Below are 14,987 nucleotides of genomic sequence, written 5' to 3'. Positions count from 1 at the left end.
GGATTTAATAAGCTGTGCTTCTTCCTACTCCTTTTTTTGGAATTGCTAAATTGTGAAAGTGTAAATACAATATTACCTTACCTTAACTTCTTTAAAATGTCTGAAACAAATAACTAATCACCAAGAGACAATACAACTGTAACTTGGCCAACCACAGTAGTTTAATGCTGTTTGATGTTTCAGAAGAAAAGGAGACCATGGTGTACTTTGCCTGTCACTTCGACGAGCAGCTTAAACTTTACAAGAAACAGGTAGGTTTGTTATGTGTGTCAGTCATTTACATGGCTGTACATTGTAAAGTTTACACTACTTACTACATTCATAATTACAGTGAAATTAAAATTCATTTGGACAGATGTATTTTTTTCATGCTTTAACACGGGTACAGGTGCTTCCGCGGTTACAAGTTCCTTTCCTACAAATTAGATGTAGGTTGAGATTCATATTCTGTCAGATGTTTTTGCCGCTCTAGGTCACACACGCCACAGAGCATATTATAATACATATACAATATGGTATTTAAATGTTAAATACAAGAAGTTAATGAAACAACAACAAAAAAAACTCCTTACTTTTATACCTGGGCTCATCTTATACACTGGAAGAGGTGTGATAAAGGAGGGAAAGGCTGTCTTATTGAGAAGAAAGAGACCCTCTAAGTAGGCCACTAGGCTGCTCAGGTATCACTGTCCATTTTATCCATGTTTAAACATACCATCTTGATGATGGTCGCAGCATTTGAGTTGCTTGGACAAAGCATTCCAACGTTTATTTTCTTTTACGCACTGCCAAGAGAAGAGTCTGCTTCACGCTTGAGAGATCGAATGGAGGTTAAAGTTAGCGAAGAAGAACAAAAGTAATGTCCGTCCTCGGTGTACAACTCACGACAATAGTGCTGCTTTGATAATTCATGAGAGTATGTTTGTAACCACAAAAAGTTGGAACACAAACCAAAGACCACTTGAGAGGCTGAAAGAAAGATGGTTCTACCGTGATGTATATTTACAAAGCAAGCTAAGCAATGCACAGTACTAAGCAAGCTGTAAAGAAACAACGTCTACATGAATGAGCATCTGACGAAACGCAACACAGATGTTGCCAAGAAAACATGTGACTTAAGTAAGAGAAGTTGAATTTAATGCAAATGGAAAGCCAACTGTAAATCTACAAAAAGTTAAACATAAAACCGGAAGAAGAAAAATTCCTTGTTGTAAAAGACATTGAGAAACTGAAAAAATACTAAAGATGACAACATGTTGACTACAAGGAAGTAAAACACATATCTAACAAAGACTTGATTCACCTTAAAGTCAGTAAAAACGGAATACAGTGTGATTAAAAATATTATGTCAAAATAATCACACATTTATTCAGTTCTAAAGCATTATAATAGATTAAATCAATTGTAATTTAATACAGGAGTTATCCAAGTTTTTTTATTGTGTTACAATTTCACTGTTGTGGTCATGTAAATCTTTTGACGCTGTTCAATTGTAGGAAGACCACGTGTTTACTTACCCTCAAAATATTGACTCCTTAACAGAAGGCGTTTTGTGTGGTTAAGTTTGCGAAAACAAATGTCCTTGTCATGGTGCAGTGCGCTTTTAGAACATAATTAGGTGGTGGCTATATTGAGCACTTGTAATGCATGAAATAAATACTCCAGAGTTACGTACAACACGTGTTAAAGCTAGGTTTTCTATTGTTTTTCATTTTTGAAATGTCGATTTGATAATTTTGGCATATTATTTTTTAATCACCCTGAATTAGCCTAGTTTGACAATATTATGCAATACATTAATAATGATACATTAATTACTTTCAAATGAAATAATTCATTCAAAATGTTTTACTATACTGAAATATTTTGATTTTTATTTTTAATGTCCTTGCTTTACTGATCCTCATTTCCTGTCACCTTATTCTAAATTATTATTACCAATGTGATCCTATTTTATTTGTATCCTTATTTTTGACATCTGTATTCCTTTTTCTTAACAATGCACAGGCTATATACTGTAGTGTAATTTTTAACTCCTATTTTATATTTTAAAACACCTTTCTTTATTTTCACTTAAGGAGTCTTAGTGTACAGAATTTAAATGGCAGTGTAAGCAAGCAAAATATTAAAGTGTTAACTTGTAAAAGAAGTGGTGTGAATGAATTATCAGTTATAGAAAAAATAGATAGACTTAGACTTAGACTTCCTTTTTATTGTCATTCAAATTTGAACTTTACAGCACAGATAAGAACGAAATTTCGTTACATAAGCTCATGGTAGTGCAGTATAAAAAAAGCAATAAGGTGCATATATAATTAAATAAATATATATAAATAATATATAAATATATATATAAAATAAATAAATATGTATAAATATATATAAATAAATACATAGATTACTGTACAGATAAATATATTTAACTTTTTCACATGTGTCCACGTTTATGGATGTACAATATATTGTCTTTTTTATTTCAGCGAGTTAATCCATTTTGGGGGGAGTTGAGGGGATAATTCAATTATGATGCGTTCAAGAGTCTTACGGCCTGAGGGAAGAAGCTATTACAGAACCTGGAGGTTCTGCTTCGGAGGCTGCGGAACCTCTTTCTAGAGTCCAGCAATGAAAACAGTCCTTGGCGGAGGTGGGAGTAGTCTTTGCGGATTTTCTGAGCCCTGGTCAGGCAGCGGCTTTTTGCGATCTCCTGGATAGGAGGAAGACGAGTCCTGATGATCTTTTCCGCCGTCCTCACCACTCTCTGGAGAAACTTCCAGTCTGAGGCATTGCAGGCTCCAGTCCAGAAGGAGATGCTGTTGGTCAGCAGGCTCTCTATAGTGCCTCTGTACAATGTGGTGAGAATGGGGGAAGAGAGCTGTGCTCTTTTCATCCTACGCAAAAAGTGCATGCGATGCTGAGCTCTTTTTACAAGAGCTCCAGTGTGTAGGGACCAGGATATATTGTCAGTTATCTGCACCCCCAGGAACTTGGTGTTGCTTACCATCTCCACCGCTGTGCCGTTGATGTAGAGTGGAGTGTGGCTGGACTGGTGCTTCCTGAAGTCAACGATGATCTCCTTGGTCTTGTTGACACTCAGGACCAGGTTGTTGGTTCTGCACCAGTCAACCAGATGTTTCGCCTCCTCCCTGTAGTCCATGTCATTGTTGTCACGGATGAGGCCCACCACTGTCGACACGTGTCGTTTGCATACTTCACAATATGGTTAGTAGTGGACCTGGCGCAGCAGTCATGAGTCATCAACGTGAACGGCAGGATACTCAGGACGCAGCCCTGGGGGGAGCCGGTGCTCAGGGAGATGACCTTGCTTCTTCTTAATCCTTTTTGGACATGCTTAAGGGGAACTGAACTTTCTTTTAATTTTGACTATCGAAAAACTAGACGACATATGGATTTTTTTAATGCATTCTAAATATTAAATAAACGTTAATAAAATTTTGTTTACAGCGGAGCCAATGGGAGCGCCACTATTCCGCCCATAAAATCCATAAATGACCATTCAAAAAGCGCCAACAATACTTAATTTACATTTTGTGACTTAAATATTAACCAACTATTAGTGATATTGTTATAAGCGCTAGTGTAGATGACCTATTTATAGCCGCGACGTAATCACTTCCGTGTATCCCTATGTTTACATAATCGATTGGTCTGCTGTTTCCTCGCTTCCCTGCTTCCTGTAAATTTATTGTAGATTATAAATCAGGCAACTCACCTGGAAAGTAAATGGCTGAGAATATGATCCGACAAATTGGGACAATTTGACCGACATTTAAACGAACAGCACTTGTTACATTGTAAGCGAACTTTTGATCGAATTTGTTTCATATTTACAATGCATTAAAATAGAAAATCTATTCGTCATAACATCTTTCATAATGATTGTGAACAATACGCAACATTTCAGACAAAGTGCAGTTCCCTTTTAATTGTGCCAATGTAACCATGAATTTAACTTGTTAAGAACAAATAAACTACACCATTCTGATACTAATGATTGACTGACAAAATAGTAAATCCTTTACATATTAAAAATAATTTTTACTGCAGTATATTTTTAATGGACAATACTAAAGTAAATTAAACTTGCTTGTACTTTAGAATAGTCAGCATGTAACTTGTGTAGCAGTATTGATAGTTTTACAAATTAAAACTGAAAATGACTAAACAGCACACAGCCTTTAATGTCTAAATTGCTAGCAACACAAGTGAGTTCCTCCATATTTGTGTTTTAGCTGCAGTTAAGCATGGTAGTTGTGGCACTGTGCCCTTGGGCTGCATGAGTGTTCTTGGCACTGTAGAGCTGTTGTTTTTTGAGCTAACATTAATTCCAACATGTACTGTGAAATTCTAAAGCAGAACATCAGTGCCCTAAATAACAATTGTTCTCACACAAAATATTGACACTTAGGGTGCAACTTATACATGCTCACTGTGAGATGTATTAATTGTTGTTGCTAGCTATTTAGACAGGAATGGCTGTGTGTTGACTTATTTTTATCTTGTGACACAGGCTATACATTACTACTCTGAAATAAATCCAAGTTTATTTTTTTAAATATTGTCCCTTGAGAAGATATAGTAAAATGGTTGCTAAAATTGCACTTTTGTAAGATGCTATAATCATCATATAATTTTGTATACACAGGACTACTATAATATATATCTAACTATATTACTGTATTCTTATCTTCAGGTCATCATCAACTTAGTTGATCAAAGTGGACGAGAGAAGTTGATTGGGGATGCGTATCTTAAGCAAGTCCTTCTTTACAACAACCCAAACCTCACCTATGTTTCATTTGACTTCCACGAGCACTGGTGAGAGAAATACTTGGCTTGGCAGGCAGTAGAACTTTTACTGTGATATATTTGCCATTCTGTTTTTGATAACACTTTCATACGTCTTGTGCTCTGTATCAGTCGAGGGATGAAATTTGAAAATGTTCAAACACTGACGGATGCCATCTCTGATATCATCACGGACATGAAGTGGGCCTGGTAAGTATCACTATTTGTAATTTGTACACAAACGATACTAAGATTATCACTTGGTAGTTTTTTTTAAGGTAAAAAAGATAGCAAATTATTATAGTACTGGTGTCATGGGGTTTTCTGCCAGGGTGGACCAAGCTGGAGTCATCTGCAAGCAGGAGGGAATCTTTCGAGTTAATTGCATGGACTGTCTGGACAGGACCAATGTAGTACAGGCTGCTATTGCTCGGGCAGTGATGGAACACCAGGTTAGTGCTTTGAATTATTTGGACTAAGAAGACGACTATATTTTTCAGCAGCTGTTAAGCTGTAGCACCTTTTTTAAATTAACCTCTCAGTTAGTGATGGCAACTGACAAATAGCAATGCTTTTAAAATGTTTTCCTCACAACAACAACACCTAGCCTGTTGAATAAATGCCTTTCTTACTCTTTTCAGCTGAAAAAGTTGGGTGTGATGCCTCCAGAGCAGCCACTTCCTCTCAAATGTTACAGGATCTATCAGATAATGTGGGCCAACAATGGCGACACCATCAGCAGACAGTATGCCGGAACAGCAGCACTTAAGGTAGTATTAAGAGATTGTGATATATTGCTATATACTTAGTGTCGTTTAATGGAAGATATATTGTCCCAAAAATTATTGCCAATAAATAATTTTATTGTCAGCATTATTTTGAGACCAAATTAATGTAACGTTCATGTAATCATAATACACTTACAACAATAATAACCCTTTGAAACCAGAAAACCTTTATTTTTCATTAATATTTTTGTTTCCATCTTAAATAAGTTAACAGACATGCTCTCAATCCCGGTTAGCAAAAACATGTGCTACAGCAACTATTTATTATAAGTGCAATTTTTTCCCTGTATGAAAAACTGGGTCTAGTGGGTTTTTTTGTTGTCTTTTTTGTTTATGCCCTCAATTTCTATAAAAAATTCAGCATGCTGGCTTTTCCGTTCGTGTTGATGTGCTCATCACGCTCATTTGATTTGAAACTGAAATATTTCCACACTGATAGCAATTTGTGAACGTTTGTTCATACATCCTGCGTTTGTAAGCTAGTGGTCCCGCCTGCGCCCACCGAGATAAAGATTGTGGTTGATTGGAATAATTTATTTCTGAGAGACTAAGAAAACAAACACACATGGATAGCATGGACATTTATCAAAGTTATCAAGTTCATTTCCATTTATCGTTTGATTAATTGAGGCCTAATTTACGCAAATTTCATTTAACAAATGTGGGTACACTGTTTGTTTTCAGGGAGATTTTACCAGGACAGGTGAGAGAAAACTGGCTGGCGTAATGAAGGATGGTGTGAATTCAGCCAACCGCTACTATCTGAACCGCTTTAGGGATGCTTACAGACAAGCAGTAATTGGTAATTAAAGACAGATATTCTCTCGTGTGTCTGCACATTCGAACAACCCTTTACAGACTCTTTTGTCTCTGTCCGCAGACCTCATGATGGGCCTGCCTGTGACAGAGGACCTCTACTCCATTTTCAGCAAGGAGAAGGAGCATGAAGAGAAAGAAAAGGAAAGCCAAAGAGGTGCTCAAGAGCAAGTCAGTCTCCTGTTGCAGACATACATGCAGCTTCTCCTGCCAGATGATGAGAAGTTTCACGGTGGTTGGGCTCTTATCAACTGTGACATGAGGTTGGTTGTTTAAATGTTGGACTTCAATTTAATGCAAAGGGAAGCACTTATACACAAGTAACATGATAATGAATTAAATATGGAGAAAGATGTCTTCTTTTTTTGTAACAGCCTGATTGATGCCTCAAACAAAGATGTAGATGTACTCCTGCTTCTGTCCGACAAAGCCTATTACATTGCTTTGTAAGTCTAAACTGCATATGTGCGACATATTTAGTGGACTCGCTTCCTGTTACTCATCCACTGTTTTTTCTCTTGTGTACATTGACAGCTATGATGAAGAAACCGATAAAGTCAACCAGTACCAGCGCCTCAATTTAGATGGCTTGGACAAGATTGAAATTGGTAAGTCTTCAAATTCACTCAAAGAAGAAGTGGTGAATGTTTTCTATGAACCAGAGTCACCCAACACTTCCTAAAAGCGTGCTTAACAGTTTCCCAGCAACCGTTTAGTAATGTAGACACTGATAATGATTCAAGGAAATGAAAATGAAAAAAAATGGAAGTTGTAAGTCTGAGTATTCTCTTGCAGGTCCAGAGCCGACGCTGTTTGGCAAGCCAAAGTTCTGTTGTATGCGTCTGCATTACAGGAGTGAAGAGACAAGCGGATATTTTCACACACTTCGTGCAGCCACACGAAATCCTGAGGATGATGGCAAGGGTAGGATAAGCATGCCCCTTTTGAAAAATGAAAGAGGCTTGAAGCAAATATTTTGAAAGCCTAAACTGATATATTATGTTTCAGATACACTGCAATGCATTGCTGAGATGCTTCGCATTACAAAGCAGGCCAGGGGGCTGGACCTACTGGTGGTTGAAAAGAAGCTGGAGAGGTAATTACCACATTTTCTAGTATCATTATAACATGTGCCAGAACTGCCAACTTGTATGCATTTTTTATGCTTGGCATGCATTTTGACCCTTGAATACTTGTATGCTTTGATGCACTCCCGATACACACTCGCTCGCGTTTCCCTTCCTAACGTGCACCTCCCCCCAAGAATCCAACATTGCGGACACTAAGCGCTGTCATTGGTCAGCTTGAAGAACATTATTTCCTGTGTGTGTAATTTGTTTGGATGGCTTACAGCCCATCTCCACTGAAATTGACATAACACATTGCTTGGTTGCAGCTCCAATAACCACAAAGGGCCAAAGGGGATGGAAGTAAATGCAATAATAAGGAATTTATTATAATTGGACTTAAATACATAAATGTGTTTTTAAATGTGTCACTAATTTAATTATTTGTATGTTTTTATGAGGTATTGATTTCATTGTTTCATATTTACAAACCCCGTTTCCATATGAGTTGGGAAATTGTGTTAGATGTAAATATAAACGGAATACAATGATTTGCAAATCCTTTTCAACCCATATTAATTTGAATATGCTACAAAGACAACATATTTGATGTTCAAACTGATAAACACAATTTGGAACATCCCACAGGTGTGCAGGCTAATTGGGAACAGGTTGGTGCCATGATTGGGTATTAAAGCAGCCTCCGTGAAATGCTCAGTCATTCACAAACAAGGATTGGGAAACGGTCACCACTTTGTGAACAAATGCGTAAGCAAATAGTCAAACAGTTTAAGAACATTGTTTCTCAAAGTGCAATTGCAAGAAATTTAGGAATTTCACCATCTGCGGTCCGTAATACCATCAAAAGGTTAAAAAAATCTGGAGAAATCACTGCACGTAAGCGATGATATAACGGACCTTCGTTCCCTCAGGCGGTATTGCATCAAAAAGTGACATCAGTGTGTAAAGGATATCACCACATAGGCTCAGGAACACTTCAAAAAACCACTGTCAGTAACTACAGTTTGTTGCTGCATCTGTAAGTGCAAGTTAAAACTGCTATGCAAAGCCAAAGCCATTTATCAACAACACCCAGAAACGCCGCTGGCTTCGCTGGGCCTGAGATAATCTAAGACGGACTGATGCAAAGTGGAAAAGTGTTCTGTGGTCTGATGAGTCCAGATTTCAAATTGTTTTTTGGAAACGGTGAACGTCGTATCCTCCGGACCAAAGAGGAAAAGAACCACCTGGACTGTTCCAGGTGCAAAGTTGAAAAGCCAGCATCTGTGATGGTATGGGGGTGTATTAGTGCCCAAGGCATGGGTAACTTACACATCTGTGAAGGCACCATTAATGCTGAAAGGTACATACAGGTTTTGGAGCTACATATGTTGCCATCCAAGCAACGTTATCATGGACGCCTTTGCTTATATCAGCAATACAATGCCAAGTCACTTGTTACAAAAGCGTGGCTTCATAGTAAGAGAGTGCGGGTACTAGACTGGCTTGCCTGTAGTCCAGACCTGTCCCCCATTGAATATGTGTGGCGCATTATGAAGCCTAAAATACCACAACGGAGACCCCGGACTATTGAACCACTTAAGCTGTACATAAAACAAGAAGGGGAAAGAATTCCATCTGAAAAGCTTCAAAAATGTGTCTCCTCAGTTCCCAAAGGTTTATTGAGTGTTGTTAAAAGAAAAGGTGATGAAAAACAGTGGTGAAAATGCCCTTTCTCAACTACTTTGGCACGTGTTGCAGCCATGAAATTCAAAGTTAATTATTATTTGCAAAAAAAATTAAGTTTAGGAGTTTGAACATCAAATATCTTGTGTTTGTAGTGCATTCAATTGAATATGGGTTGAAAAGGATTTGCAAATCATTCAATCAATCAATCAATGTTTACTTATATAGCCCTAAATCACTAGTGTCTCAAAGGGCTGCACAAACCACAACACAAACCACTACGACATCCTCGGTAGGCCCACATAAGGGCAAGGAAAACTCACACCCAGTAGGATGTCGGTGACAATGATGACTATGAGAACCTTGGAGAGGAGGAAAGCAATGTGTCGAGCGGGTCTAACATGATACTGTGAAAGTTCAATCCATAATGGATCCAACACAGTCGCAAGAGTCCAGTCCAAAGCGGATCCAACACAGCAGCGAGAGTCCCGTTCACAGTGGAGCCAGCAGGAAAACATCCCAAGCGGAGGCGGATCAGCAGCGCAGAGATGTCCCCAGCCGATACACAGGCGAGCAGTACATGGCCACCGGCTCGGACCGGACCCCCTCCACAAGGGAGAGTGGGACATAGGAGAAAAAGAAAAGAAACGGCAGATCAACTGGTCTATAAAGGGAGTCTATTTAAAGGCTAGAGTATACAAATGAGTTTTAAGGTGAGACTTAAATGCTTCTACTGAGGTGGCATCTCGAACTTTTACCGGGAGGGCATTCCAGAGTACTGGAGCCCGAAATGAAAACGCTCTATAGCCCGCAGACTTTTTTTGGGCTTTGGGAATCACTAATAAGCCGGAGTCCTTTGAACGCAGATTTCTTGCCGGGACATATGGTACAATACAATGGGCAAAATAGGATGGAGCTAGACCGTGTAGTATTTTATACGTAAGTAGTAAAACCTTAAAGTCACATCTTAAGTGCACAGGAAGCCAGTGCAGGTGAGCCAGTACAGGCGTAATATGATTAAACTTTCTTGTTCTTGTCAAAAGTCTAGCCATTTTGTACCAACTGTAATCTTTTAATGCTAGACATGGGGAGACCCGAAAATAATACGTTACAGTAGTCGAGGCGAGACGTAACAAACGCATGGATAATGATCTCAGCGTCTTTAGTGGACAAAATGGAGCGAATTTTAGCGATATTACGGAGATGAAATAAGGCCGTTTTGTATTCCGTTTGTATTTACATCTAACACAATTTCCCAACTCATATGGAAACGGGGTTTGTAATTATTTCACAATTTCATTATTTATTGATTTCATTATGATATGATTTATTTAATTAAATCATTATACTTTTAAGCAATTATTTATAAAGATTTAGTAATTCATTTCATTTTACCCCACTTAGTCCTTGCCATTGCTCAATCTATTTTATCTGTCAAACTCAGTCGTTAAAGTCAATGGAGGACAAGTGCTGGACTGCTGGTCAATATCAGTCTGGAAGTGCGTAAATAACTACCAACAACTTCAATACAAACTTCAATAAATACATTTCTCGACTTTAACTGCTGCATACTCTGGTTCAGCATGTCGCTTCCACATAGTCTGCAAGTTGTAAACTATCTATAACCAACTCCCAAAAAGTACGAGTATATCGTCCTTCGTCGCCAAAAGACTTCCGAAGTTCCAGGCTTTAACCAAAGCAATGATTGGACTAGATTTCTTAGCTCCGCCCATAGACTTTTGATTGCTGAGTTTGAGAGATAAAATAAATTCATGAACTGGTGTGTCAGCACTTCATGGATTTATTTTATCTGGCAAATTCAGGAAATTGGACAACATTTATTACTGGCATATGAATAGATTAATATTAAATTAATTACTTAAATGTGTCATTAAATAATTATGTAATGACATAATGACATTATTTACATCGTAAAATAATCAAATCATCCATCCATCCATTTTCTACCGCTTGTCCCTCACAAGGTTGCGGGGGTAGCTGGAGCCTATCCCAGCTGCACTCGTACGGAAGGTGGTGTACACTCTGGACAAGTCGCCACCTCATCCCATTGCCAACACAGATAGACAGACAACATTCACACTCACATTCACACACGAAGGACCATGTAGTGTTGCCAATTAACCTATCCCCAGGTGCATGTCTTTGGAGGTGGGAGGAAGCTGGAACTAATGAAATCATTCAATAATGAAATCAATAATTAAACAATTAGATAATTACAGTAATTTTGCATTAAATAAGTTAATGGCACATTTAAAAACACATTTAGGTATTTAGATTTAATCATAATTAATGACACACTTAAGTAATTTTTTTAAAGATGTGTCCCTTCATAAATAATACTTTCATTCTTTAATTACAATTGTTTGCTTGGGTCGAAGGAAACTTAAAAACTAAATAATAGAAGAATTGTGGTTGCTCCCGGAATTGACGTCATGTCAGTGGTTTAACCAGGACGACGAGCTATGAAAGCAGTGGTGTCCAAAATGCGACATAAAATTAAACCAAAAAAACCTGCAAGAATGGGATTTTAATGCATACTTTGATTCAAGGTTGGCAGGTGTGATGTGTTGATACCCATAATGTTGTCTAAAGATGTCTGTCTGCGTTGTAGGCGTCAGAGCAAACCTCATGAAGACATAATGGGAATTCAGAACAAAAACTGTGAGCAGGTGCAGGGCAGCTCTGGGCTTGCTCAAGGTAAAAGTTTCCTTCTCAACAAATTCTCCTCTCTGAACCAGAAAGTCAAACAGACCAAGACAAGCGTAAATATTGGCCCCTTCAGGCCCCTCGGAAAGCTCGGAAACTTTGCTAAGCCTGATGTGAAGGTCAATTTCCTGAAGCCGACCATGCACGTCAACCTGTGGAAGTCGGACAGCAGCTTAGAGACATCCGATGGCAACAATCCCAGCACTTTTAAAGATATCACTGATGCAAATTTTGATCTCTCTGATGACTCTGACTCCTATAATTCTGACCAAGAGCATGCGTGCATCAGCTCCTTTGAAAATGTGGACTATGTGCTGCCCAGCTGTGGCATCGTAGCATCAAACACTCGACTGGGCAGTCGCTCCCAGTCCATCAGTAGCATGGAGCTAAATATCCCCTCTGTTATCCGCGTCAGTGACTGTGAAGACAAGTCCCCAGGTTCTGCCTCAATAGCAGAAGAAGCCATTCTGATTGACTTTGGTACTCCTATCGATGCCTACTGCCACCAGTTTGTCCAGGATGCACAGACCAAACCCGTCAAGGTGTTTGGAGAGCAGCCGTCTGCATCTGCCCATCCAATTAAGCCCCCAGTGCCTGTGCAGGATACAAGCTCAGCGGACCCCAAGCTGCCAAGCACAAAGCAGGAGGAGCCACTTCCCCCCAGGCCATCCCAGCTCGACGTCCAATCCACTACCTGTGCTTCCAACCTCCTTACCGTCCAGAGGTCCAGTTCTGCCATCTCAGTAGGCTCTCAGAAAAGCCTGGGGTCGCAGATAGAGGGCAGCCTCGGCCCTTCACCTGCTGACAGCAACGGCAGCCGGGTGGTGTCACCTTTTGCCAAGATCAAGAGCTCCATGGTCCAGGTGGCCAGCCTCACCCAGGCGGGACTCACTCAGAGCATCAACTTTGCTGTGGCCAAAGTTCAAAAGAGCCCAGAGCCAGAAACAGTCAACGAGGTCCAGGAGAGTGATTTAAAGGCAATGTTTACACAGTGTCAGACGAGGATCATTCAGATCTAGCATTTCGCTTTTAGCAGGAGAAACTATCTCTGTGCTAGCGTAGCAATGGCTTAGACTGAACCTCACTCCTTAGCCAACACATGTGGCCTCAGTTTTGCCCTTCATGTCGGCGTTGACTCTGGAAGTGTACACCATTCTAATGTGACAGTGAATGTTTACATGCACAAATGTACTTTTTGTTTTGTTTTGTTTTCATCCATTCCTTTTTTTACTGCTTGTCCCTTTCAGGGTCACGGGGGGTGGGGAGATTGTAGTTTGCGACTACAAAATCAGGCACTGTCAATTTTATATATCAGTCCATATATTTTTTAGGGATGTCTTGACTTTTGAAACCACTCCTGAAATAAGTCTTATAGAGCTAATTAAGTTAAAATATGTGCATCAAAATTATTTACTTTAATGGTTAACTGAATAAAAATCCAAATTCACAAGAATGAATGAAGCTATTAAGTTTGAATGATGTGCATGTAAACACATCACTGTCCTTTGTTGTCCACAAAGCTCACATGAAAGGTTAATGCTAAAACGACCGACTTTGACAGGGCATTATTAGCTACATGATGGCAGAGCAACTCTGGATTACTTAACATACTTTAGATGCCCGGTATGTGCAGGCCACCTATTGGTATTTGTGATACAGACCTCGTAATAAACTTGACCAAATAATAACTCGTGTGGATCCAAAAAAGATGTTTAGATGTGAACTTTTAGCCTTTGTATAGCGGTCAGAAACTAGCAAGACAACAAAAGCATACAAAGTTATCACATGTAATATCAATGTTGTAAAGTGATCTTATGATATTGTACAACCTATGACTTCACAAGACCTTAGTAATAATAATCACGGCGTGTCCACAGTGTGTAGAACCTCCTGTAGGCTTTTTGTATGCAAAGAGGTTAAAGCATAATATATATGATATATATTTTGAAAAGATATGCATTGAGTAAGAAAAACAACTGGCAATGTTTCATTTTTATAAATGTCTTTAAATATTGGTTATACTAACTATAATGAACTATATGAGGTAGCGTTGTAAATTGTTTTATAGTTGACTAGAAGTAATATACATATATACACGTGTGTGCGTATATATATATATATATATATATATATATATATACATACACACACACACACACAATTAAAAGCACTCCTAAAACAGAAAGCATACTTGCTTTAACAGGCGATATTTTGGTTTGAATCTCCATTCTTACGTTACATTTGGTGTACTGTATAAAATAAAATGTTCAGGGTATCAAACTGTTTTATCTTGGAAAAGTTCATTAAATCCTTGTGTAATGGGCAATGTAAAAATTGTTTAACATCTGTTTTATGTATTTTAACACCACTGTGCAATGAAACTGTATTTTTTTGTCCCAACCTTACATTATTGCCTCATTTTCTGGGAAAAACAAAATATACAGTGTCACTGTTGAGGGTTGTACTGAATCAACTTGATCAAGGTGGAATATACCAAGATATTTGGTCATTTGGTTCATAATTACTGTTATTTGTTTTGTGGTTGCTACATGACTATTATTCAGAAGAGTGGAGCTGCCAAAAATATGGCCGCAATGCAATATTTTAAGCTAAAGTTGTTTGAAAAAATGCATCAGGAATGCATTAGTGGGACAACTGTAAATAAGATAAAATGTTAATCCTCATCATTCCTCAAAGACCACAGTGCTAGATTGTTTTATACATTATGTAATCCTATCATGCTGGGTGACATTTTCTCCTTTTGTGCTTCAGCATGCATCTATTCATCTTTCATTTTCTATCTGTTGAGCCTATCGACAACATCCAACTAAAGGTCTTATAGCATTTGTTTAGCACCATCTCACCACCATGCCATCTGCTTGTGGTCACACGTCGCCTATTTAGCAGCCCTCATCCACAGTGTTGACATTAGATCATTATATTAAAGACTCATTTATTCTCATCCTCTTTGGATGTATTACTTGATGGTAAAGTGCACTGTAATATACGCCTTTGTCCAATATTCTACTGGAATAAAAAGGTATGAGTGAAAGTGTTCAGTTAAATTTGCATTATTTATGAATGAAAACACAACAG

At 38.5% G+C, this 14,987-nt stretch overlaps 1 protein-coding gene across 4 annotated transcripts in view; it reads left to right on the top strand.

The window, feature by feature from the left end:
* The window catches only part of inpp5f (inositol polyphosphate-5-phosphatase F), a 29,166-nt gene extending 14,223 nt beyond the window's left edge, over nt 1–14,943 (top strand). For 3 of the 4 annotated variants that reach the window (XM_061910820.1, XM_061910819.1, XM_061910817.1), the window contains 12 exons: nt 184–251; nt 4,713–4,837; nt 4,940–5,017; nt 5,139–5,259; nt 5,449–5,577; nt 6,280–6,397; nt 6,476–6,674; nt 6,786–6,857; nt 6,946–7,019; nt 7,207–7,335; nt 7,420–7,507; nt 11,797–14,943. In XM_061910820.1, the coding sequence (XP_061766804.1) occupies nt 184–251; nt 4,713–4,837; nt 4,940–5,017; nt 5,139–5,259; nt 5,449–5,577; nt 6,280–6,397; nt 6,476–6,674; nt 6,786–6,857; nt 6,946–7,019; nt 7,207–7,335; nt 7,420–7,507; nt 11,797–12,910 (2,315 nt within the window). In that variant the 3' untranslated portion in view covers nt 12,911–14,943. The remainder of the gene's footprint in view (nt 1–183; nt 252–4,712; nt 4,838–4,939; nt 5,018–5,138; nt 5,260–5,448; nt 5,578–6,279; nt 6,398–6,475; nt 6,675–6,785; nt 6,858–6,945; nt 7,020–7,206; nt 7,336–7,419; nt 7,508–11,796) is intronic. The other variant, XM_061910818.1, reaches the window with a different exon arrangement.
* Nucleotides 14,944–14,987: the final 44 nt, after the last annotated feature.

The sequence above is a fragment of the Nerophis ophidion genome, linkage group LG09 (genome assembly GCF_033978795.1).
Source record: "Nerophis ophidion isolate RoL-2023_Sa linkage group LG09, RoL_Noph_v1.0, whole genome shotgun sequence".
In the NCBI taxonomy this organism is placed as follows: Eukaryota; Metazoa; Chordata; class Actinopteri; order Syngnathiformes; family Syngnathidae; genus Nerophis; species Nerophis ophidion.
The sequence above is the reverse complement of the archived record's forward strand: the minus strand, read 5'-3'. Positions and strand labels throughout refer to the sequence as shown.